The 23,155-nt window shown below is 41.5% G+C and overlaps 1 protein-coding gene across 1 annotated transcript; it reads left to right on the forward strand.

The window, feature by feature from the left end:
* The first annotated feature begins 1,433 nt into the window (after positions 1 to 1,433).
* Positions 1,434 to 20,820, forward strand: LOC308518717 (V-type proton ATPase subunit S1-like protein). The gene is made up of 6 exons (XM_081090468.1): positions 1,434 to 1,468; positions 3,437 to 3,498; positions 4,974 to 5,209; positions 13,525 to 13,575; positions 16,557 to 16,797; positions 20,409 to 20,820. The coding sequence occupies exons 2-6, from the start codon at positions 3,457 to 3,459 to the stop codon at positions 20,709 to 20,711; spliced, it is 873 nt and encodes a 290-aa protein (XP_080946594.1). The 5' UTR covers positions 1,434 to 1,468; positions 3,437 to 3,456; the 3' UTR covers positions 20,712 to 20,820.
* Positions 20,821 to 23,155: the final 2,335 nt, after the last annotated feature.

A 23,155-nucleotide genomic window follows, 5' to 3' on the forward strand; every position in this document is an offset into this window, starting at 1 on the left:
TAAACCCCTGTACACAGCAGTTCTTACATCTTTATTTGTAGTAGCCCCAAACTAGAATCATCATAAATGTTTACCATTTGTATAAAAAATGTGGTATATCCATACAATGAAATATTTATTAGTAATAAAATGGAATGGAATATTGGTGCATGTAACAGCATTAATGAATTTCAGTCATTATGTTAAGACTGAAAGAAGCTAAGCTCTAAAATATGTTATATGATTCTGTTTATAATACTAGAAAATGCAAACTAATCTAAAGTGACAGAAAGCAAGTCTATAGTTGCCTGTGGCTAAAGGTGAAAGGAACATCTCTCCATCGCTAAAGTGCATGGGGAAACTTGGGATGTCTCTTTATTGTGGCAGGTGTAATGGGTATATGCTTATGCCCAAATGCATCGAATTGTACACATTGAATGGATGCATTTTTTTTTATACTTAAACTATGCCTCAGTAAAATTTGTAAAGTGAAACAATAATTTCATGCATGCATGAATTTATTAGTAGTGACATCATAGTTACCAATTTGTCACCTTCATAAATTCTTACCCTATGTAATAAAGAGGTAATATGCAAATTCACTGTCATGCCCTCACAAAGATGGCTGTCTACAACCAGGCTGGCAGGGGGGTTAGTGAGGGATGACCAAACAGCTGAACAGCAGGCTGTGTGGGGTGACCAGGCCAGCGGGGGGGTGGGGGGGAGGGAGGGGCGTGAGGGGCAACCAGGCTGGCAGGGGGTCCAGTAAGGGGTGACCAGGCTGGTGGGGGGGCAGTTAGGAGTGACCAGGTCAGCAGGGAGGGGGCAGTTAGGGGCGACCAGGCAGGTGAGTGATTAGGAGCCAGCAGTCCAGGATTGTGAGAGGATGTCCGACTGCCGGGCCTAAACCGGCAGTCGGACATCCCCTGAGGGGTCCCAGATTTGAGAGGGTGCAGGCTGGGCTGAGGGGACACCCCCCCCTCCGTGCACGAATTTTGTGCATCGGGCCTCTAGTTATATAATAAAGATTGAGTTGCAAAGTGAGTGGTGCATTTAATTTGTAATTGGTTCCATATAATTCTAAAGCACTTTTCTATGATATAGATTTAATAACTCTTAGCTAAAATTATGTTTTGCATATAGATCATGATATGTAATATATGTATTTCTCTAATTGTAAACATATTATGAGTTTATATGATAGTTCATACATGTAGCATAAAATTTCACTGTAAAATATTTTATTATGTTTTATTTCTTTGAAGAACATATATTATTTTTTAAACCGTAAATTTATTGTTAAAAAAATGGATATTTTTGACAGGCTAAAATTCTGCTTTTTACTCTGAAAATTTATAAGCTGAAATATCCTCCTTAAAACTTCACATAAAATCTGAAATGTAAATATTTGTTCAGCATCTTTTAATTTCATATTTTTCTTGTTTCAGCTCTCGAACATCTTCAAATAAAGAAGTGGTTATAAAGAGTGGTAAGACCTACAGTTGCCCTTATGATTCCTTGGGGGATTGAGGAAGGGCTTTGAATGTGATGGCCTTCCCTGCACCAGGAGTCTCCTTGCACCAGGAGTCTCTCCTGTGAAAATCTCTTAAACTTGTGTATTCTAAATTATGAGTCAAAAGAGGCTCAAGCCTGATATATTTCATAGTGCTTAGCATGTTATTATCACTGTGATACCCAAACTGGAGCCGAAGGTCTTTCCAGGATCATGTCTTTCAAAGTTGAATAATAAAATCATGAACAAAAACGACTAATGAAACCAACGTTTATTAGGAGAAGCCAGTCCTGGAAAAGGTGTAGCTGGGGTTCCAAGAACAGCCCAGTGTCCGGAACGTCCTTTCCATGTTACAATTGGGAGTAATTTAGTATCCAAGCGAATTAAAGTCTAATAGTCCATGTGTGGAGGCCCACATGGCCATAAACCAAGTGGACGCAGGGATGTGCTCTCCCGCCACAGGAACGAACATCAGGAACCCATTGCATACCAGGGAGAAGAGAGAGAACAGGAGGAAATGCTCAACTTTTAATTTAGGGGGTGGGTAGTCTTGCTAGCTCTTAATTGGTCTTTTCAAAGAATTCTGCCTTAGCAATATCCTTTGGATTGGTTTATGTGCTGTCAGAGCACGTAGTAGGAGCCCTGCATGAGCTCTGGTGCTCTGAGTTGTTCTGAGTGGCTATGAATTTATGTATTTTTTTAAAAAATTTTTATTTGACTATGTCAGGGCTGGTTCCTGCTTGAACCCTGCCCACTGTACTAACTGTTGGGAACTTAGTCCCCAAGTTCCTCCTTTATCCTCTGCTTACTAGTAACAGGTGTTGGGCCTGAGCCCCTCTGCCTGAGGCTGGACCTCCTAGGACGCTGGGTCTTAGCCGAAGAAGCCATGAGAGGTTGTGGATATATAAGAATGAGTCTTTATTGCTGAAGCTAGTGGCCATATAACCATCATACAAGAACAGTTCTCATAGCAAAGTCCATACAGGCAGGCAGCTGGACACCAGCTGGTAAATGCATATCTTTCCCATAAAGCAGCATTAGTCTCTGTACCTGTAGCTGAGCAGCCACATGCTGCCTCCTGGACTTACTGTCTCACATCATAGTGGTACCTGGCCTCTCTGACTCAGCAGCATCTCCTGTCTCTCCTGCCCAGCTGCTCTCTCTAGCAGACTTCTTCTCACTCTATCCTCAGCTGACTCTAGCCTACTCCAGCCAGCTAGCTGGTCAGTAACCTACTTTTATTTATTGTTTATTTATTTTTCTAAAATATATCTTTATTGATTTCAGAGAGGAAGGGAGAGGGAGAGTATACAGAAACATCAATGATGAGAGAGAATCATTGACCAGCTGCCTCCTGCATGCACCCTACTGGGGATCGAGCCCGCAACCTGGGCAAGTGCTCTCGACTGGAATCAAACCTGGGACCCTTCAGTCTGCAGGCTGACGCTCTATCCACTGAGCCAAACCAAAGAAGGCTTCGTGCCAACAGTGACATCAATCATATTGACTACAGAAGGACACAGTGTACCATGTGTCCGTGCACCCACTCATAGTATCTTGGCCTGATCAGAATTCCCAGGTTCAGAGTCCTTGGACATTCCAAGTAGACTTATGCTCAGAGTGGCCCTTGGTCATTCTAATATATTAATGACAAGGCCTTAATGCTCCGACCGGCCTTGACTATCCGGGGACCTGGCATGGTTCCCACATAGGCCTTTCTGCCTTGTTATTGATTATTTATACGCTGCTGTCTTAACAACATCCATACATTTTAAAGTTCATGTCATCGGGAGTACCTTTCCTTCCCTGCCCCATTGGGGTGCTTTAGTCTATTTCCTTTTCCGTGGTCCCACCCCTGTCTACCTAGCTTCCTTCTGTCCCCTCAACTGATTTACATGAATCAATCGATGACATTCAGCCTTTGTACTCTCATTTATTTGACAGATCAACAAAATAATGGAGATATGAAACCAATCCAGAATTTCACAACAATACCAGTCACACAGGTATGGATATGTTAGGAAACTAAATTATGTCTTTAAAAATTTTAAGCATTTCAATCAGGTCAGAGCCACTGTGAAAATATAAGTAATTCTATTAATAAATAATATTCTGCTTGAGCTTTGGGTGGGGAAATATATTATGGTAATCTTATAGTTGAGAAAAACTAAAGTTTCACTTCTCTTACATATTTCATTACAATAGTTTTACTTTTTTTTTTTTTTAGTTAGTTGGTTTTACTTTTGTTGCTTTCTAGAGGGAATCACTATAGGACCATTTTATCTTTGGTTACAGGCAAGCTTGCATTGCTGCTGCCTGTTAAATTTCTCTCTGTACTTACACTGGAGGAATTGGTATGGAGTAGTTATCCAGATAAGTGGATCTTCTTTCAGATCTATCCCTGTCTTTGTGACCTCCAGAGTCAGGTATGGAAGTGCTTTGTCTTAGGCTTCCTGGAAGTCAGCAAAGGTTTCATAAGAATTAAAACAGTGTTAGAATACTAGTTTGCTAGTTTATGTATATTAAGTAATCTGGAGCTGGCACTGTCCAACACAGTAGCCATTAGCCACATGTGGCATTTTAATTCAAATTCCAAAGTAATAATGCTAAGTAAAATTAGAGGTTAAGCTCTTTAGTTGCACTGGCTACATTTCCAGTGCATTATGCCACACCAGCCTTTGGACAGTATAGATATAGAACACATCCAGTATTGGAGATTGTTCTGTTGGACATAATGGTCTGGAGAATTATGCTTGATTTCTAAAAACCTCTTGTTTTCTTTAACATTAATTTCTTTATTTAAAGTCCTACATTATTTGGGTTCTTCTGATATTATTTTCTGATGAGATTACTGCAATTATCATGACATGACGAAGTTTTTAAATTAATAGACTTAAGTTTACAGAAAAGTGAACAAAAAGCATAGAAGGTTCTTATATACCCTCTCAATTCCTCCCTCCTCCAATTTTTCCTATATTTAACATCTTTCATTAGTGTGGTACATTTGTTAAAATTGATGAGCCAATATTGATAAATTATTATTCATTAAAGTCTATAATTTACACTAGGATTTATTCTTTGTGTTGTACATTCTGTGAATTTGAACAAATATATAATGTTATCTATTCACCATTACAGTATTATACAGAATAATAGTTTCATGGCCCTAAAAATCTGCATCCCTGCTTTCTGCCTCAGCAAGTGACGTTTTAAAGTCTATATTGATAATATTATTTGAAAAGTTGGGTTTTTGTTTGTTTTTTAATTTGGTCTTTTCCATTTTGGTGCTTTGTGGAAATGGGTTCATGTACCTTTCAAGTATACTTATCTTGTAAGGCTTGCTATGATCTGGTCCACTTATCCCCTTTGCCCCACAATAATATGGATTCTGGATAGAGAGATCAGTTTCAATAGTTGGTGAATTAGCCCTTTTGCTTCCAGAAAGCATTTTGTCTCTTATTTTGTTTATTTGGTTAATTAGGCCCTGAACTACAATCTGAGCAGAAAAGGGCATTTAGTGAAAGAACCTTGGAATGCATTCAGCCATGACAGCCCACTTAATGTCTCCATGGATGGAATCCCTTGCATTCTCTTTTGGGCCAAAAGAATAACAATTAAGTTTAAGAATCAGATCTGGCTGGACCTTACAGAGGAAGCTTTTGGCCAGAAAGCAACAGTGGATGCTACCAACTCCAATTGCAGTGAAGAAAGTGCCAAGTAAGTTGACCATTTCATCAGATGATGCCTTTTGGGTGATTGTAGTCTATTAACTAGACCGTCCAGTTTTCTGTCATTTCAGAACAAAGCAGTAGGTTCCTTTGTATATGACCTGACACACATCCATCAGGAAATTTTTAATAATCTACAATGAAGACCAAGTCAGAAATTAATTTTTAAAAATGTGTTAGTTTTTTGTCTCAGCACTTTTCTTCTGAATCCTTTAGCTGATTATTACAGTATCTTGTGGGAAATCAGGGCTACGAAAATGAAAGTTGTCAAATACATTCTGAAAAAGAGAAAAGGATTCCAGGCATGATATCAGTTCCAAACGTGAGATGTCAAACTGCGTTGGTCTCATCAGGGAGGAAATTTGATATTACAGGGCAGAATCATTCCAGTGGGTGAATGGAGAAGACTGAGCCTGTATATGCCCAGGAGAGGAATTGCTGGATCCTGCTCAGTTCTGAAGTTGTGGAACATGGTCTGTTTAAAAATATGCTAGGGTACCTTTAAATGGCCAAATGCCAGATAATTCTTTTTTTTTTAAATGAAATTTATTGGGGTGACATTGGTTAACATGAACATATAGGTTTCAGGTGTGGGTTACTATGTTACAAGATCTTTATATTGCACATGTGCTCACCACCCAAAGTCAAATCTTCTCCCTCCTTCTCTCCCCACCCTCTTCCCTCTGGCAACCATCACAATGCTGTTTGTGTTCATGAGTTTCAGTTTTATATCCCACATATGAGGAAAATCATATCGTTCTTACCTTTTTCTGATGTATTTCACTTAGCATAATGTTCTCAAGGTCCATCCATGTTATTGCAAATGGCGCTATTTCATTCTTTTTTATGGCTGAGTAGTATTCCATTATGTATATGTACCACATCTTCTTTACCCAACCCTCCATCTTGGGATACTGGTTGTTTCTATTTCTTGGCCACCGTGAATAATGATGCAATGAACATAGGGGTGTATATATCTTTGCAAATACATGATTTTGAGGTTTTTGGGTATATACCCAGGAGAGGAATTGCTGGATCAAAAAATTGAGAACAGATAATCCTTTAGGACATTTCAAAATGATTAGAATAATTACATTTGATTTGACAAAGCAGATTAAACAAATACGCCTTTAGAGGAGGAAATCAATTGCCAATGCCTTTCTCTGCTTTTTAGTTGTCCAAGCAAAATTTTTTGCTTGTATTTGTTTTGGTCCAGGGGGAGGAAGTCTGGCATGTCCCACTAATTTCCTGAAAATCTTCTTGCTTTCAATATTTACTGGTATAATGGAGGATTTTGGAAGATTCTGTTCTGGTCTGGTTTAGATGGGCAGAATGCTTTATATAAACCATAACATACTGTGTGTGTGTGTGTGTGTGTGTGTGTGTGTGTGTGTGTGGTCTTTCTATATTTATATACTTTGGCTGGAAACACTTTTTTCTTGAACTTCAAAAATTCTTGATGTTGGGTAAAATAGCTTATATTAATGTAAACTTACAAGTTATATTACAACTCTTAGTAAGTACCTTGTTACTCAGAGTAAAGCTCTTATTAGAGAACTATGGAATTGTAAGCATCCAGGGTCCTCCCAGATTTGTTGATTCTGTTATAGCTGACTATCAGAGACTCCAGCACTGCTGAGAGTTTAGGAATCTTTCCTCAGGCACTAGTCAGTTCCCCACAGGGCTCGTTATTGGCAGTCAGCTGCTCAGAGAGAGGCTGATGGCCTGGGAATGTCTTGCCTATTCATGTCTGACTGACCCTCCTTGATTGCATTTATTCTGATCTGAGGCTATTTGTGGGGAAGAACAGCGCACCATAGGATTTTGCTGGGCTTTAAAAACCACAGTGATCACTGGGATCCCACAGAAAGAATGAAAACTTGGCTTCTAACCTGAGTTCTGCCAGTGAGTTCTGTGACTTTACAAAACTGGAGCCACAGTAGAATCATCATCTGTGAGATGGAGGTGATGGCATCTATTAACTAACAGCCAGGAGCACTTATAATCATGGTCCAGGTGTTGTGCCATAGACTTCACAAGCTTGATGTTTGATATTCCTCACAGTACTATTGCCAATAAGTCTCCGAGTCACAGGTACTATTATTGTCCATGTTCCAGATGAGAAAGTCAAGGCATCTAGAGCTTAGAAAACTTGCTAAGATTATACAGCTTATATAGTAATAGGGCTGGGGTCTAAAACATCTTTAATGATGATATTCAGCCTCCTCGTTCTTGGCCCTACTTCTTAAGGTAGTGAAAATCAAATAAGGAAATATATGAATAAGAACTTTGAAAACTTGTTAAGTGTTACTCAAAGTATCTTATTTAATAAAAGCCTAATATTCTGAGTGTCTGGTCATCTGGTCGTCCATTCAACTAATCAAAGCGTAATATGCTAATGATATGCTAAGGCCGCTCAACCACTCACTATGACGTGCACTGACCACCAGGGGGTAGACCCTCCGACCGGTAGGTTAGTTTGCTGTTAGGGTCCGGCTGGGACTGAGTGAGATGGGCCAGACATGCCCTGGAGCTCTCCCTGGCTGGCCAACCTCCTGCATCCCTCCCTGGCCCTGATCATGCACTGGTGGGGTCCCCCAACCTGGCCTGCACTCTCTTGCAATTCAGGACCCCTCGGGGAATGTCAGAGAGCCAGTTTCAGCCCGATCCCGCAGGCCAGGCCTCTAGTATGTTAGGAGACCTTCCTAACACACCAGTGGTAACTAGTGTAAAATAGTGTCTAGTTACCTGGCGGAGAGGCCCAAAGGAGTTTTGGGTTTCACAATGCACACAGTAATGAGTGGGTGGAACCTGACTTTTTTCTTCTTGGCCATCGCTCTAGAATTATACTCAGGGCAAGAACTGAGTGTGCAGCACCTGCTTCCTCCACGGGGATAAGGGCGGCTTCCCAGGGTGTGAGGTGGTCAAGGACCAGCTGCTGAGACGGAGTGTCTGTCCCTGGTTCCTGACTGAGCATGCAGTGCTGGCTAAACACTCATGTCCTCAAGAACCAGAAAGGGAGTTGCTGAAAGAAAAACTTAAGCAAGGTCATGTAAGGTCAAAAGCACAGATTTAAAAAAGATGAACACGTTTTAGTGCTTGAAAACACAATGTTCAGAGAAAGGCAAATTGTTGGCAGACAGATTTCCAATGGAAGTCTTGTTAAATGGTCGAAGCCCTACAAATAGAGCATAATCCTAGTATCTGTCTATATTTTGAATTAGGCAGTTATAGTCTGAAGAATTCAGAATCCATTTTAAACATGGGAGGTAGGGAGTTTGGAAGAGGAAAATAAGCTCTTTTTTGAGTGACTTGCTAGGTTGCATTTCACCTTTGTGTATCGTTTACCACGCATTGCCTGGCACTTAATGGTTGCTCACTGAATGGTCATTGAATTTGCTTTGTTAAAATCAGGTCTCATGTTCTTTTTAAAAAATTGATTTTCTGAGAGGAGAAGGGAGAAGGAGAGATAGAAACATAAATGATGAGAATCATCAATCGGCTGCCTCCTGCACGCCCCCTACTGGGGATTGTGCAAGTGCCCTGACCAAGAATCCAATTGTGACCTCGTGTTTCATGGGTGGATGCTCAACCACTGAGCTACACCAGCAGGCCTCATGTTCTTACTCTGCAGCGGAGCATGTTAACAGCTTTCACTAAAACCAGGACTGCTGGAGAAAACTCAAGTGTCAGAAGCGTGGGGGCTGTTGAGCTTCTCCCTCAGGAAAGGAGGACAGAGATTAGGGCATCTCAGCATGGCTTTACTTTAGCAGAGGTTCTCAACCTGTGGGTCGTGACCTCTTTTGGGGGTCGAACGACCCTTTCACAGGGGTCGCCTAAGACCTTCGGAAAACACATATATAATTACATATTGTTTTTGTGATTAATCACTATGTTTTAATTATGTTCAATTTGTAATAATGAAATTGGGGGTCACCACAACATGAGGAACTGTATTAAAGGGTCGCGGCATTAGGAAGGTTGAGAACCACTGCTTTAAAGTTTCCTTGTGCTTCTTTGTAACCATCACTCCTGCTCTCCCACCTCTCTAGGTAACCACTGATCTGCTTTCTGTCATTACAGACTAGTTTGTGCTTTCTAGAATTTTATGTAAATACAATCATATAGTGTACGTTCTTTCCCTTTAGCTAATGATTTTGATATTCTTCGATGTGGTGTATGTATCAAGGGTATGTTCCTTTTTATTGCTGAGTAGTATGTACGTCATATGCATATACCACAACTTTTTTATCCATCTACCTCATGATGGAAATTTGTTTTTTTCTCCTCAGAGTGGAATAGCTGGAACACATAGTATGTATATGTTTAGTTTTTCTTTTTTTAGTGTAAATCAAATTTTATTTATTTTTCCCATGCAATAAACATTAATATTTCAAGGAAAACTATTTTAAGTATAATGTTACATGCTGTTTAGTTTTTAAAGTAACTGCCAAACTGTTTTTTAAAGTGGTTGTACCAGTTTCCTTTCCACCACCATTATATGAGAGTTCTAGTTACTTCACATCCTCACCAACACTTGGTATGGTCAGTGTGGAACTGTAGAGAAAATATTTTTGTTTCTGCATGGCTAGTAATTTCTGAACACCTTTTACTGAAACTTGGGTGAAAAGATAAGCCTCAGGCTAGTAAGAGATTTTCCTCCTTAGTGGAATGTGTTTACAGGTCAAGTAATAATAAGCTCAGGGCTGTGGAGACATTCCAGGGCTTGGAAACCCAGAGAGGCTTCTGATCTTCCCCTTGGAGACATACATTTACATACCATGGTTTTGGACCTGCAGCCATTTGTCCCTTTTTATAATTGATTTTTTTTTTTTTGAGAGAAAGGAAGGGTGGGGGAGAGAGAGAGAAACATTGCTGTGAGAACGAAACATCGATTGGCTGCCTCCTACACGCTCCCTACCAGGGATCAAGTCCACAACCCAGGCATGCACTCTGACCAGGAATTGAATGGCAACCTTTCTGTGCATGGACGATGGACACACAACCCACTGAGCCACACTGGCCAGGGCAGCATTTGTCTTTTTTTCCCTCCTAAAGTATATTTTATTGATTTTACAGAGAGGAGGGGGAGAGGAATAGAGAGTTAGAAACATCGATGAAAGAAACATCGATCAGCTGCCTCCTGCACGCCCCCTACTGGGGATACAGCCTGCAACCAAGGTACATGCCTTTGACCAGAATCGAACCTGGGAGCCTTCAGGCTGAAGGCCGATGTTCTATCCACTGAGCCAAACCGGTCAGGGCCCATTTGTCTTTTTTATGGTGAACTATTTGCTCTTATCCAAAGACTAATGAAACTCACCTGCTTACATTCTGTGGCAGATACCCAGGATTCTTCCCTTCTCTCTTCCCAAAGAACATTTTTGGCACCAAGGAAGCAGATGTGTCTCTCCTCTCTCAGGAGGTGCTGCGGGACTGCTGCTGCTCTCCTATGTAAACTCCCAGAGTCTAATGTTACGGGACAGGAACCAGGCCCAGAGCATGTTTGCCGCAGGCTGGCCAGCAATGTGGGGGTTCTTGATTTTGTGCAGGAAAGATTTCACAATATGAGTCCAGGTGATTTTGAGAGTACTTTCAATAAAGCTGGGACAGTGAAACAAGGGAGGTCTTAGGATAGAAGAAGCAACAGGCAGGACTGCTTTGGTTCACTGAGAAGTCAGAGTAAAGGAGGCCTTGGAGACAGGTTCAGGGGGTTAGCCTGGGATGAGCTGCAGCTGCCCAGTGCTCCCCTGGTTGCAAGACCCTTAGAATTTAGGATATGCATGCCTGAGAGGTGAGAGAGGCTTGGGCATGATCCTGGGAGGGAGAGCATGCTGGGGTCCTTCCTCTCAAGGGTTTTAAAGCCTGGGAGTTTTGGGGAGGATCTCAATAGAATATTCATCAGCTTTATGCTGATGCAGCAGAATGGGATTTACTCCCCTGACTTCATCGGTTCTTAGGTGTGCTTGGCACAAATGGCACTAATTGGATTTTTGTTATTTATCTCCCTGAGTAGGATGATTTAAGCTATTTACCCTCTGGTTGGGGAGAAGTGCAAACCATTTACTCTTAAGTGTCCTTGGTTAGGGAAGATAGGATTTGGTTATTTACTAGATGGCTGTAAACTGCGTGGCTGTTTAACTGTCTGTCTCAGTTTCCCTGTTCCGCTTGTCCTGGCTTACTAGCCTGTCTCAATAATTCTGGTGCTCCTCACCTGCATTACCAATCCCAACATGTGCAGGGTGATATCTGGGTCTCAGCATGTGGTCAGGGGGAAGAACTGGGTTAAAAGGGAACCAATGTGGTTATTGTTATGAGTAAGTAATAATTTGTCTCTGCTCTAGGAAATCTCAAGTTAACTTTCAGGAAAATGTGAATAAATATAGATATTAAAAACTGAAGAGTAGAAAACAAACAAAAAAACCCAAAAAACCCCTGAAGAGTAGATATTTTTAAAAAGTTTGAGTCATTCTTATTACTGCACCATGGTATCTTATATGGGTTTATTTTATATTTTCCTGATGACTAATGATGCTTAGCATCCTTTCATGTACTTACTGCCATTTGTATATCTTCCTTTATGAAGTGCCTGTCTTTTGACCATTTTTAAGTTAGGTTTTGTCAGTATAACAAATGTCTAAACCTGTAAAGAATTTTGATGACAGTTTACTTGAGCTAATTTGAAACATAAGCTGGGGAACAAGATCTCGAATGCTCCACAAAATAACAGCTTTGCAGCTTCTTTGAAGCATTTGAAATTGAGGGAAAGTAAGGAAAGTTCCAAGGAAGTGGGGGGAAAAAGCAAAGTGGTGATTGAATTACAGAATCCTATATAATAAAAGCCTAATATGCAGATCGTCCCCTTGGGCGGTCATTCAACCGAGAGACCGGGAGTTTGACTGCTCGCTATGACGTGCGCTGACCATCAGAGGGCAGCGCGGAACATGGCAGGCGTTGGTGACACACTGCAACCTCGCATTGGCTACCTGGAAGGGAGGTGACAGGGACAGAGGTGTGGTGAGAATGTGGAGTGTCTGCTGAGCTCGCTCTCACTCCCTCTGCTACCCTCCCCAGGGACACCAGGACTCACACGCCAGGGAAGCCCCCTTGCTCAGGTGCTGGGTGCCTGTGAGGAGCCCATCCCACATCCACATGGCCTCTTCTGGGTGAACCAGGCTGCAGCTGCTGGGACCACAGGGGCCAGTAGGGCTCCCTGTGGGTTTGCGCAGGAGCCGGTCTGTGAGGACAGCCGGGAGAGAATGCGCTGCCCACCCACTTCTGTGCGGTGCTGCTGGGCAGCCCAGAGGCCCATGTTGCACCCTCGCCCATGGTGTTCGGCCGCGCTCACTGCATCTCCACGTGGGGACTCAGGCACTGTGACTCAGGCGGAGTGGGGCATGCGGGGGCCTGGGGGCCCAGGTGCTGCCCAGGGCTCAGAGGTCAGCTGTGACCTGCCCTTCCACACCAGATGCTTACGCTTTGATCACTGGCTAGGACTAGGGACAGCACCTGTGCGCGAATTTCATGCACCGGGCCTCTAGTATTTAATAAGATTGTGCGTTCTTTTGAGGATGGTTACACTTATTTCAAAGTTGTATTAACCTAGATCAGTGGTCGGCAAACTGTGGCTCGCGAGCCACATGCGGCTCTTTGGTCCCTTGAGTGTGGCTTTTCCACAAAATACTGACTTCTGCGCATGGGCCACGAAGTTTCAATCGCACTGTACGTGCGTGCCCACATGTGGTACGCGAGTCGCAGTTTGCCAACCACTGATGTAGATGCACAGAAACAATGGACAGGGCTTACTTAAGGCAAAGATAAACCTTTTACTAACAAGTTATATGCCCAGGGCATGACTGCCCACCTTGACTGGCCCAGTTAGGAATTTATGATCAGATTACCCTGTGAGATTACTTTCCATAGAACCCCTTTTTTAGTGCATAGGTTGTCTTATTATTGTTGAGTTGTTAATGTTATTTATTGTATTCCGGATACAAATTCTTTATGCGTATGTATTGTGAATATTTTCTCCCATTCTTTGGCTTGTTTTTTTTTTTCTTCCTAATGATGTCTTTTGAAGAGCAAAGTTATTCAATGTAATAAAGTACAACTATTGATTTTTTTTATGGTTCATACTTTTGTGTTTTTTCAAGAAACCATTGTCTATCCAAATTTGCAAAAATGTTCTTCTATGTTTTTCCTACAAAAGTTTTTTAGTTTTAGTTGTTACATTTAGGTCTATGATTTATTTTGAGGTGATTTTCTAGTATAGTGTGAAGCGCTATATTGTTTCTGTTTTCTTAGGTTGTCTCTGAAATTTGACGATGCTGAAAATCCCAAAGGTCTTGAGATAAGGTAGGTATGGATACCACTTTGGAGTTCTATAGGTTCAGCACTTCAAGTTAGCTCCATATAATTTATTCATTCAACATGTAAGTACCAAGGGCCTGCTCTGTGCTAAGCAGTGACATGTGAAATGTCACAGCTACCTAATTACCCTGAAAAGCCGGTGGTGTTCTGTGATGGGATCTTATAGTCATGCTTTCTTTAGTTTTTACTAAAGCATCTGTAGTTTCCTCATTTAGGGACCTAGAGAACACATGAACACATGAACGTGAGAATGTGTAACCATTTTCACCTGAGCAGAGAATAAAATATATTTAAAACTCCAAGAGCTAAGGCTCCGGTTTGAAGTTATTTTCTGTATGGCTCTTTACAGTGAATCACACATCATTTAATGATAATGAAAAAGTGTCTGTTAGCTGAATCCCCCAGTGGACAGTTGGCACAGGCCTACGTTTTTCTGTGTTTATGTATGGAAGGATATAGCTGCCAAAAGTGATTTATCTAAGCAGTTGGGAACTGTTCTAAAGAAGGGGAGAGGGCAGCAATTTTAAGGGATTGCATTTTTTCCTTATAAAAATACTAGAGACCTGGCACATGAAATTCATGTGCGGGTACGGTCCCTAGGCCTGGCCTGCAATCAAGGCCATCCTACCCAGCTGCCCGCAGCCAGCCCCACCCCCGCCACCACCCACCCCCAGTTCCCCGTTTGCCATTGGGTGATCGGTGCTTGACGGCCAGGGGAAGGGACACAGAGGTTGGCTATTCCCACCCGCTCGCTGGCCCCGCCCCCACAGTGGGTGGCCATAAGGTGATTGGAGCCTGCCAGCCAGGCAAAGAGACCAAGAGGTGGTCAGTGCACCCCATGGTGACTGGTCCAGTGGTTGTTCTGGTCGTTCTGCCATTAGGGTAAATTTGCATATTACCCTTTTATTATATAGGATAACGTTCCCCTTCCTGTAAGACCAGGCTTTCAGTGTCTTTAACATTACTTGCAAAACCAGCAGAACTTGTTAGGAGCAGTCTGCCCAGAGCTGTGTTCTATGAACTACTCCTGGTCTGTGAAAATGTAAGATTCCTCAGAAGAGGCATTCTTTGGTCAGACATGTTTGAGAAAGACTGCACACCATGTGCGCCTATTGGAGACTCACAGTGTAAATTTGTATTTAAATAATATTTTTTATTCTCACCCGAGGATATGTTTTTATTGATTATAGAGAAAGAGTAAGGGAGAGAGAGAAGCATCAATGTGAGAGAGAAATACCCACCAGTTGCCTCTCATATGCACCTTGAGCGGGTATCAAACCCACAACCTAGGTATATACCCTGACCAGGATTCGAACCCACACCTTTTTGGGGTATGAGACGATATTCTAGTCAACTGAGCCACCCGGTCAGGGCTAAGTTTGTATATGAAGGTTCTGTGAAGACAAGCTCCTTAGGAAGATGGTTGTGTTTGGTGACTTTGATTCACCTAGTGTTTACCACCTTCAACTTTGGAAAGCTCTCTCCTCAGAACACTTGTCTGCATATAATGGAGCACCAATGTTTCACTGCCCATATTGAGGTAATGCATGCCACTACCTTTCAGAGAAACTTTATGAGAAAAATAGAATCTCACAACATATCTAAACACATATACATATCTGTTTGATATAGAAATGAATATTCTTTTATTCAAATCATACTTCTCCCCCTCCCCCCCCAAAATAGCTTTCTGACTTTTTTTCCTGATAAAGATATATGGCAGACACTGTCAGTACCCCATCCATATCCCCTTGGGTGTTTCCATTTGATAGCACTATCGTCCACCAGCTCTACTTTCAATTGCCAATCTTTCTTTGTCTGAAAGTTTTCTCTGGCCAATCAGACCCACCGCCTCCCTTCCCTACCCCAGAAATCCTCAGCCAGTGACTGACAGGTGTAGAAATATCCCAGCTCCCTCACCTTCTGGTGATAACTCACAAGCATGTGTTCCCCTTTGGAGCCCGGCATCCCAGGGTTCCCCATAGGCATTAGACCCGTTGCCCACGGTGGAAACTCGCTTGATAATGTGTCCTTTTGGCTGCCTTCCATTCTTTTTTTTTTATTTCTCTTCTCTCCGTCCTACATCTTTTGAATGACTAAATTACCAAATTCATTTTGGACCACCTTCCAAAAATACTTCTTGTATTTATATTCTTGTCTCAGGGTCTGCTTCTGTAGGAGCCCAAGCTAAGACAAGGTAATAATACATGTCCATTGATAACAGAAAATTCAGAAAATATTGAGATATAGAAGATAAAAGTCACCCATAATTCAACCACAATTTATAATCACCATTAACATTTTGATCATGTATTTTTTTTAGGTGAAAAATGATCATAGCAAATGTACATTATAATGTGTTTATGGCTGGAGAATATGCAATTCTACAATAGCTAAGAATCAGGGCTCTTGTCTGCAGATTGGATTCAATGCCCAGCTCCAATACTTACTCTCCGAGTGAACTTGCACAAGTTATATATTTAACCCCTCTGTGTCTTAGATTCCTCATCTGTGAAATGAGGATAACAATATTATCTATCTTTATTGTTGTAGTGGAGATGAAATAAGATGTATATGAAAAACATAGAGTACTCAACACAAAGAGCCATTACTGTTAATTTTGATCATTATTTCTTTAGCTAATTCTATATTGATGTCCACTTAAGTTTTTCTCAATGTTTTTAGCAATAATAAAATCAAGTGTTAATTCCAAAACAGAAAAAAGCCAATATTTTTGTGTTTTTCCTTTTGTAGGAATTGTATTGCTACAATCTGGGGGGCTGCCTGGTCTTTTGCTTTCATTCCCACCCAGCAGGAAGCTCTTGTTCAGAACCATGCCAGACTCTCTTTGAACCACTTCTTCTATCTGACAAAAGAGGGCGAGATTGCTCTGTTTATAGATGATGTTCTTTGTCAGCAAGTGTAAAAGTGCTTTGGGGGTAATACTGTTTTATATTTGTTTTCAGATTCACTCTTACCAATTACAACAAGTTTTCTCTGCAGAGCTGGTTTAGTTTGCACCGAGTTGAGATTATTTTTAATAATTCAATCCAAGTAACTTTTAATGCAACTGGCATATATGCTCCGTCAAGTTATTCCTACCACTGCCAGCACGTCAGCAGCCAGCAGCAGTATGATGCCCTCTTGCTGCCCAGCGACATGGATGATATGTCAAGCCTGTGGGAGGTCACTTTCATTGATTTCCAGGTAATAAACTATTATACATGCTCCTGTGTGTTTTGTGCCAGAGAAACTCAGTATTTGTTTGAAAACACCTGACATAGAAACATAGGTGTTCAAGGGAAAAAGAGGAGTGGATACGTTTAAAATAGTATTTCTTTTTCTTTATCCTCCAAGTCTAAAGTGTGAAATGGAATAGGATAGTCTTTCCTCTCCCTGCATACTCCCCATCCCTCTTGATTTTACATTTAGGTTTATCCATTCACTAACAGATTATCAGTGAGGAATGCCAGCAATCTAAGCCCCAGTGAGGCTGTGGCCCAAAGCCCAGTCACTGACACTTCCTGGAGTGAGAAGCCCTTCTAGGGAAAGGAATTACCAGACAATTATTTTATTTCCTTCAGGGAGTGGAGCAGTGATCCTATCAGGGCAGATAAGAAGTATATCTATAGTGTGAGTGACAGCTTTGGCAGTTAGCGTAGGAATGGAGCTGTCAGCCAGGGAGTCAAAAATATCTCAGAGATCCTCTTGAAAGTATTTGGGGAAAGGCATGGGGACATAAGAGGTTCCTTTTCACCACCAGGATCTCAGGCTCAGAGATGTCTGTCAACTTCTTTTGTCCTGTTTACCTGTGAAAAAAGCTTTAACTTGTTCTTGCAACTTGAAGTAGCAGGCAGGGTTGTCCCTTTTCCAATCTTTCACATATATATTTACCCCCTCCCCCCAGCTTGGAGAGGTATGGTGTTGATGAGAGGCGATTTGGCATAGGGAAGGAACTTGCATTTTGGAGCCTGACAGTCCTGGTTTCCAATTACTTCTCAGCCACCTGGGCAAGTTACTTCACCTTCTCAATTTCAGATCTATCTTTATGGGTATAAAGAATTCATGGCCTAATATATGTAGCAACACCAGGACCATGTCAGGCGTGGATTAACAATACTATTTACGAGTCCCATCTGTGTGTCAGCCTGTTGCAGTTATTTTTCCAATGAGGTGACTGGAGCACTGATTTGCATCATTTTTCAAAATGACATAACTGGTAAATGGTAGAGACAGAATTTGAATTCTGTACTGTTTGGCTTAAAGACACTTTAATACATATTAAACATATACTTAATCTATTTAAAAAATATATATATACACACACACAGTATATATATCTTGTCCCTTTAAAAGAGGAGCAGGCAGAAAGGGCAATGAGGTGGTAATAATGAAAACAAGGAATAACACACACAGTTTCACCTAATTAGAACAGAGGAAGTGACTGATTTTTACAAAAATATATTTTTATTGATTTCAGAGAGGAAAGGAGAGGGAGAGAGAGATAGAAACATTAATGATGAGAGAGAAGCATTGATCAGCTGCTTCCTGCATGCCCACACTGGGGATTGAGCCCACAACCCGGGCATGTGCCCTGACCGGATATCGAATCAAACCATGACATCTTGTTCATAAGTCGATACTCAACCACTGTACCACACCAGCTGGGAAGAAGTGACTGATTTATGCCTCCACCTTGTTCCAGAAAGGACTTAAGATGACTCATACACATACTGTAATAAACAGAACTTTGCAAAATAGGCAAAGCCATGAAGGTTAAGAAAACCAAAGGAAGAAAAGATCAGTTAGATCTGGTGAGGTTGGTACATAGAACCACAAGACCATCTGTGCGCCCTGGCTAGAGAAGGCTCAGTCATTTGATCCTGAAGCTTTGGAGCAGCCAGAATAAGAAAGACTCACCCAGTTACGTGCTTGTGGGGTTCATAAGACTACTAAAAGTGTGTGTGTGAGGAGTACGTCCATCCCTGGTGCTGTGCAATAAATACGTGCCAACATTTTGGACAGCAGCCTTGGTGTGAACACAGCAATCTCCAGTCCAGAAAATGGATGGAGAACATATCTTTCAGGCAGTCTCTGTAGATACTGTTTGATTCAACCAAGTCTTGTTAAGAATGACATGGCAGTCAGTGTGAGGACATTCTCTTGGGCTAGAGTTGCAGCGTCAGTGAGTTCATCATTTGTAATTGAGGAGCTTGACTTCAGGCATTGATCTGGAGACTGGCCACTTTACCTCTTCATTGAGGGGGCAGGCCAAGGGTCGCAGAAGCCGGGCCAAAACTCTCCTTCAGAAACTGTTTTGGATTCAATCTAGAGCACACAATTGGATGAGCAAGGCCCCTAAGGTCTGTGGCATGATGAGTGGTTACAATCACTTTAGCATGGAAAAATGCTACCGTGCCCACTTACATCATAAAAATGAATTCTCAGTAAAGCACTCATGGATAATTCGATTTCCTGCTGTACTTCTTTAAAGTTAACTAGGTGACTGAGTGAAGTGACACAGTGCAGCGTTACGTTCTAAAAGCCAGCTACCTGTGGGGCTGCCTTCCACAAAAGATTGCTCCCTTCAGAGTAGTTGCTCTGCAGCCTTGTTTCTTTCATTGTGATAGTATTTGGATGTCAGGGCCAGTTGTTGATTTGAGCTCTCCTTGTTCCAACTAATTAAACCACTTCATTGTGCATATGGGGAAGCTTTCCTTTCTATTCTCTGGGTAGGATGCAAGGAAGGACTGCTATACAGCTCTTCCAGAAACAGTACCAAGTCGGTAGGGCACAACAGATAAAGAGGGAGAGGTAGTGATGGGAGGGAGAAAAGACAGACCACACCAGGAGTTACGGGGTAGTAAGCTAGGAAGTGACTCTGAAGCCAGACTGCCTAGGTTTGAATTAAACCTTTACTATACATAATGCCGTGTGACTGAGCAAGTTACTTAACTTTTCTGTGCCTCAGTCTCCTCATCCATAAAATAGGACTAGGATAATACTGTACTCACAGGCTCCTGTAAATATTAAGTGAGTTAAGGCAGCATTAAACCTTAAATAACTGTTAGCTTTTATTATTTTCTGTTTTATGTCATTGGAAATCATGTTATCTTCCCTTTAAAGAGTCTTCCTGTCTAATTTCTATCAACAGAATCAAAGGTAGATGAACTAAGACTTAAAATTCTTTGTGAAATTTATACTAAAACATAAAATTTGAGTGTGTTTGAATTTTAGAGACACTACAGCAGTTGTGGTTTTACATGAATGAGAACATTTCTTAGAGTCTGATTAAAAGAAGTTTTATTTTAGATCCTTGGAATAAAGGTTTTATTTCAGAGCCTTGAATTTCATGAGCTTCTTAATTATGGCAGTCATACATCCTAGAGGAGTTTCTGGGTCAGTCTTGATTTAAAAGTCAGTTTCACTGTCCTGTAAGCACACTCATACTTGTTAGATAATGGGCTTAAATTATTTCATAAATATGGGGCTAATTAGAGGTCCAGAACCCCAGCCTGACTGGGAAATATATCTTAGGAGAAAATTTATCATTTCAGCTCTTCTTTTTCTTTTTCTTTCTTTTTTTAAAATGTATTTTTATTGATTTCAGAGAAAAGGGAGGGAAATGGAGATAGAAACATCAATGATGAGAGAGAATCATTGATCAGCTGCCTCCTACACGTCCCCTACTGGGAATCGAGCCCGAAATCCGGGCTTGTGTCCTTGACCAGAATTGAACCCTGGAACCTCCAGTCCACAGGCTGACGCTTTATCTACTGAGCCAAAACAGCTGGGGTGTCTTCTCTTTCTCCTGACAGGTCCAAGGCTTTACCATGAATGGGGCACAGTTTGCCAAGGCCCGAGACTGTGCCTCTCCCTTCTCACCAGCTATTCTGATTGGCCTGGCCATGTCCTTGATACTGTTGCTGGTTCTGGCCTACGCCCTGCACATGCTCATCTACCTGCGGCATCTGGACAGGCACTACGATTTCCTCACCTCTCCTGCCCACTTCCCCCAGCAGAAAGCTCCAGATGCAGCAGAAGAGAAGGAGCTGCTGAGGAGCCAAGGAGTTGACAGCTATGAACTGAGAACCCAACAGATCTGCAAAATGTACGTGTAGTAGCCAGGCATCCTCTCCTACGAAGTCCACAGGGGGCTTAGAAAGGAGTTGTTTCTCTTCTGTGTTGTTGGACTTCTGATGCACAGTTTTCACCAAATGGCTTGATTTTAAAAAAAAGTAAATACATGTAAAAAATACATAAGTATCCACTCACCTACTGAAGTAAACTTGGGGCAATGAAAAGGAATTGTCAGGAATCCTACAAAGATAAATATGATGGTTCATTGCCCCAAAGCTACCTTGAAAGCAAGTGGATGTTTGAAGTTAGGGAGATGAAAAAAACACAAAAAAACACACCAATGCAATCTATAGAAGGGAAAACACTTGTTCCTTCTTGCCTGTGCCAGTTTGGATGTGATAAGTGTAGAAATAATAAATCCAAGGTTATCTGGAAGATCTGAATTTAAAATACTTTGTAACATAGTTTGCATTTTTCATAAATTATGTCACAATTTTGTTTTAAGAACTAGTCTTTTTTTCTCATTCATAGAACTGTTTAGTGGGACTCCTATCAGTAGAGTAGATCACTTTATTCAAGGGTTTTCTTTCTTTCTTTTTTTTTTTTTAAGAAATTAAACTTTGAAAAATATATGTATTTTTATTGATTTCAGAGAGGAAGGGAGTGGGAGAGAGAAACATCAATCATGAGAGAATCATTGATCAGCTGCCTCCTGCATGCCCCCTACTGGGGATCAAGCCCGCACACAACTTGGGCATGTGCCCTGACCAGAAATCAAACCATGACCTCCTGGTTCATAGGTTGATTCTCAGCCACTGAGTCACACAAGCCGGGTTCAAAGGTTTTCTTGTCACTTATTTTGCTATTCAGAGGAAGCCCAGTTCAATCTGTGAAGTAAGGGTAGTAATCCTGGGAGCATTTTTACCTTTTCTATCTGGTTGTGATGTGAAGGTTCACCCTACTTGTTTGATTTAGACCTCCATTAGCTCCCCTGGGTGCCACTTGAAACAAACAACTGAGCTAAGTAAGAACAGTGTATTTGCTAGGCAAACACAGCTTCAAGGCAAATCCCCTGAACCCACTTCCAATGAGATAGTATCCCCTAAACTCTTCTTTAATAGGAAATCTGTAGCCACCACTAATCTTCTGTCTCCCATTTTATTCCATATGGATTTCCCCATAATCTTTTTCAGTTCTTAGCAGATACTGGAGATTGGCTCACTCTGCATCTTCACCAAAACCTCTCTAATAGGCCTTCTGTGTTAAAGATATCTTAACTATAAAAGGTACATTGCATTTCCCTAACAAGGTTTCTATACATGACCTTGCTTCAACTGATACCCTCGCACAAAACGTAGAATGCAGATAGGAACAACGTGGGAAGCAGCGGTGGGGTGGGGGAGATGGGGAGGAGGGTGATGCCAGGCACAGGGAAATTGGATCTTCAGGGCAGTTGTGCAGATGGGTAATCTAGTCTCAAGTAGCAAATGACAATGGCTGTGGGATTTCTGATAGAACAGTCTCATGTTGGACTTTCTTCTTGCTGCATTCTTGATTGTGAATATAGGTTTGGTTCTAGCCTTCTCAGAATTCTGTAAGCTTCCAAAACTGTATGGTGGATTCCTTTCTGTTTTAATAACAGAATTTAATTCTGTTTTAATAGATTGTGTAGTCTACAACCAAGAGTCTTGATTTATGTACTTATTAGTACAAAAGATGATTGTAGGGAATAGACCTTCAAGAAAATGAGAATCTGGGATTATCTGACTCTGTTTGACTTAAAACCAGTGAGGATTCTGTTAGCATTAGAGAATAGAAAATTGATAGCCTATACCATTCCTTAATGAAATAGATTTGCACTGTGGTCGCCTTGATGGTCCAATGGTGGTACAGATGGCTGCTGTGTTAGGTTATAGGCCCATGAAGAGTAAACATAATCTACTGTTCAAATAGGGGGTCACTTTTGAAAGTGAAAGGGAGTGTCAACAATTGCAAGATAAGATACATAAACAGGATGGTGCCACACAAGTTGGGATATAAAATCATCCCAGGTATGGGTGATACCCTGAGGGAAAGCTGGCTCTTTCTAGCTGGGCTGGAAGGCTTACAGAAAGAAAATAATAGCTCAGGATTTTTAATTTGCAGCTCAAGGTGTAAAATATGGGGCATTTCTGTGACTGATTTATAAGGATCTCATCTCTTGTCAAGGAGCTGACAGTTGAAAATCAGACCAAAGTCTGATCCTGCAAATTGGTAAACTGCATTGCAGGTAGAATTCATAGCTTGCCAGGCCTCTTATATGAACACGAGAGCATTGATTACAAAAGAGAGGAACCTTGAAATAAGAATGGTAACTTTTGGGAGAATTTAGATGACTTTAAGGAGGTTGACCCTCCAAACTCCACTGAGGTTTTCTTGCTAGCAGAAGTAGCCCCCGAGAGAAGAGTCTATTCCCGCCTTGCTTGAAAACTCTGCGAAGGGCCTC

This window comes from Myotis nattereri, assembly GCF_964212035.1.
Source record: "Myotis nattereri genome assembly, chromosome: 4".
NCBI classification, from domain to species: Eukaryota; Metazoa; Chordata; class Mammalia; order Chiroptera; family Vespertilionidae; genus Myotis; species Myotis nattereri.

What these genes read in the sequence shown, in the direction of transcription:
- LOC308518717 (XM_081090468.1), top strand. Translation starts at nt 3,457, where the DNA reads ATGAAACCAATCCAGAATTTCACAACAATACCAGTCACACAG. An exon ending in CAACAATACCAGTCACACAG is followed by an intron (nt 3,499 to 4,973) that starts GTATGGATATGT and finishes TTGGTTAATTAG; the next exon opens with GCCCTGAACTACAATCTGAG. An exon ending in CCCAAAGGTCTTGAGATAAG is followed by an intron (nt 13,576 to 16,556) that starts GTAGGTATGGAT and finishes ATTTGTTTTCAG; the next exon opens with ATTCACTCTTACCAATTACA.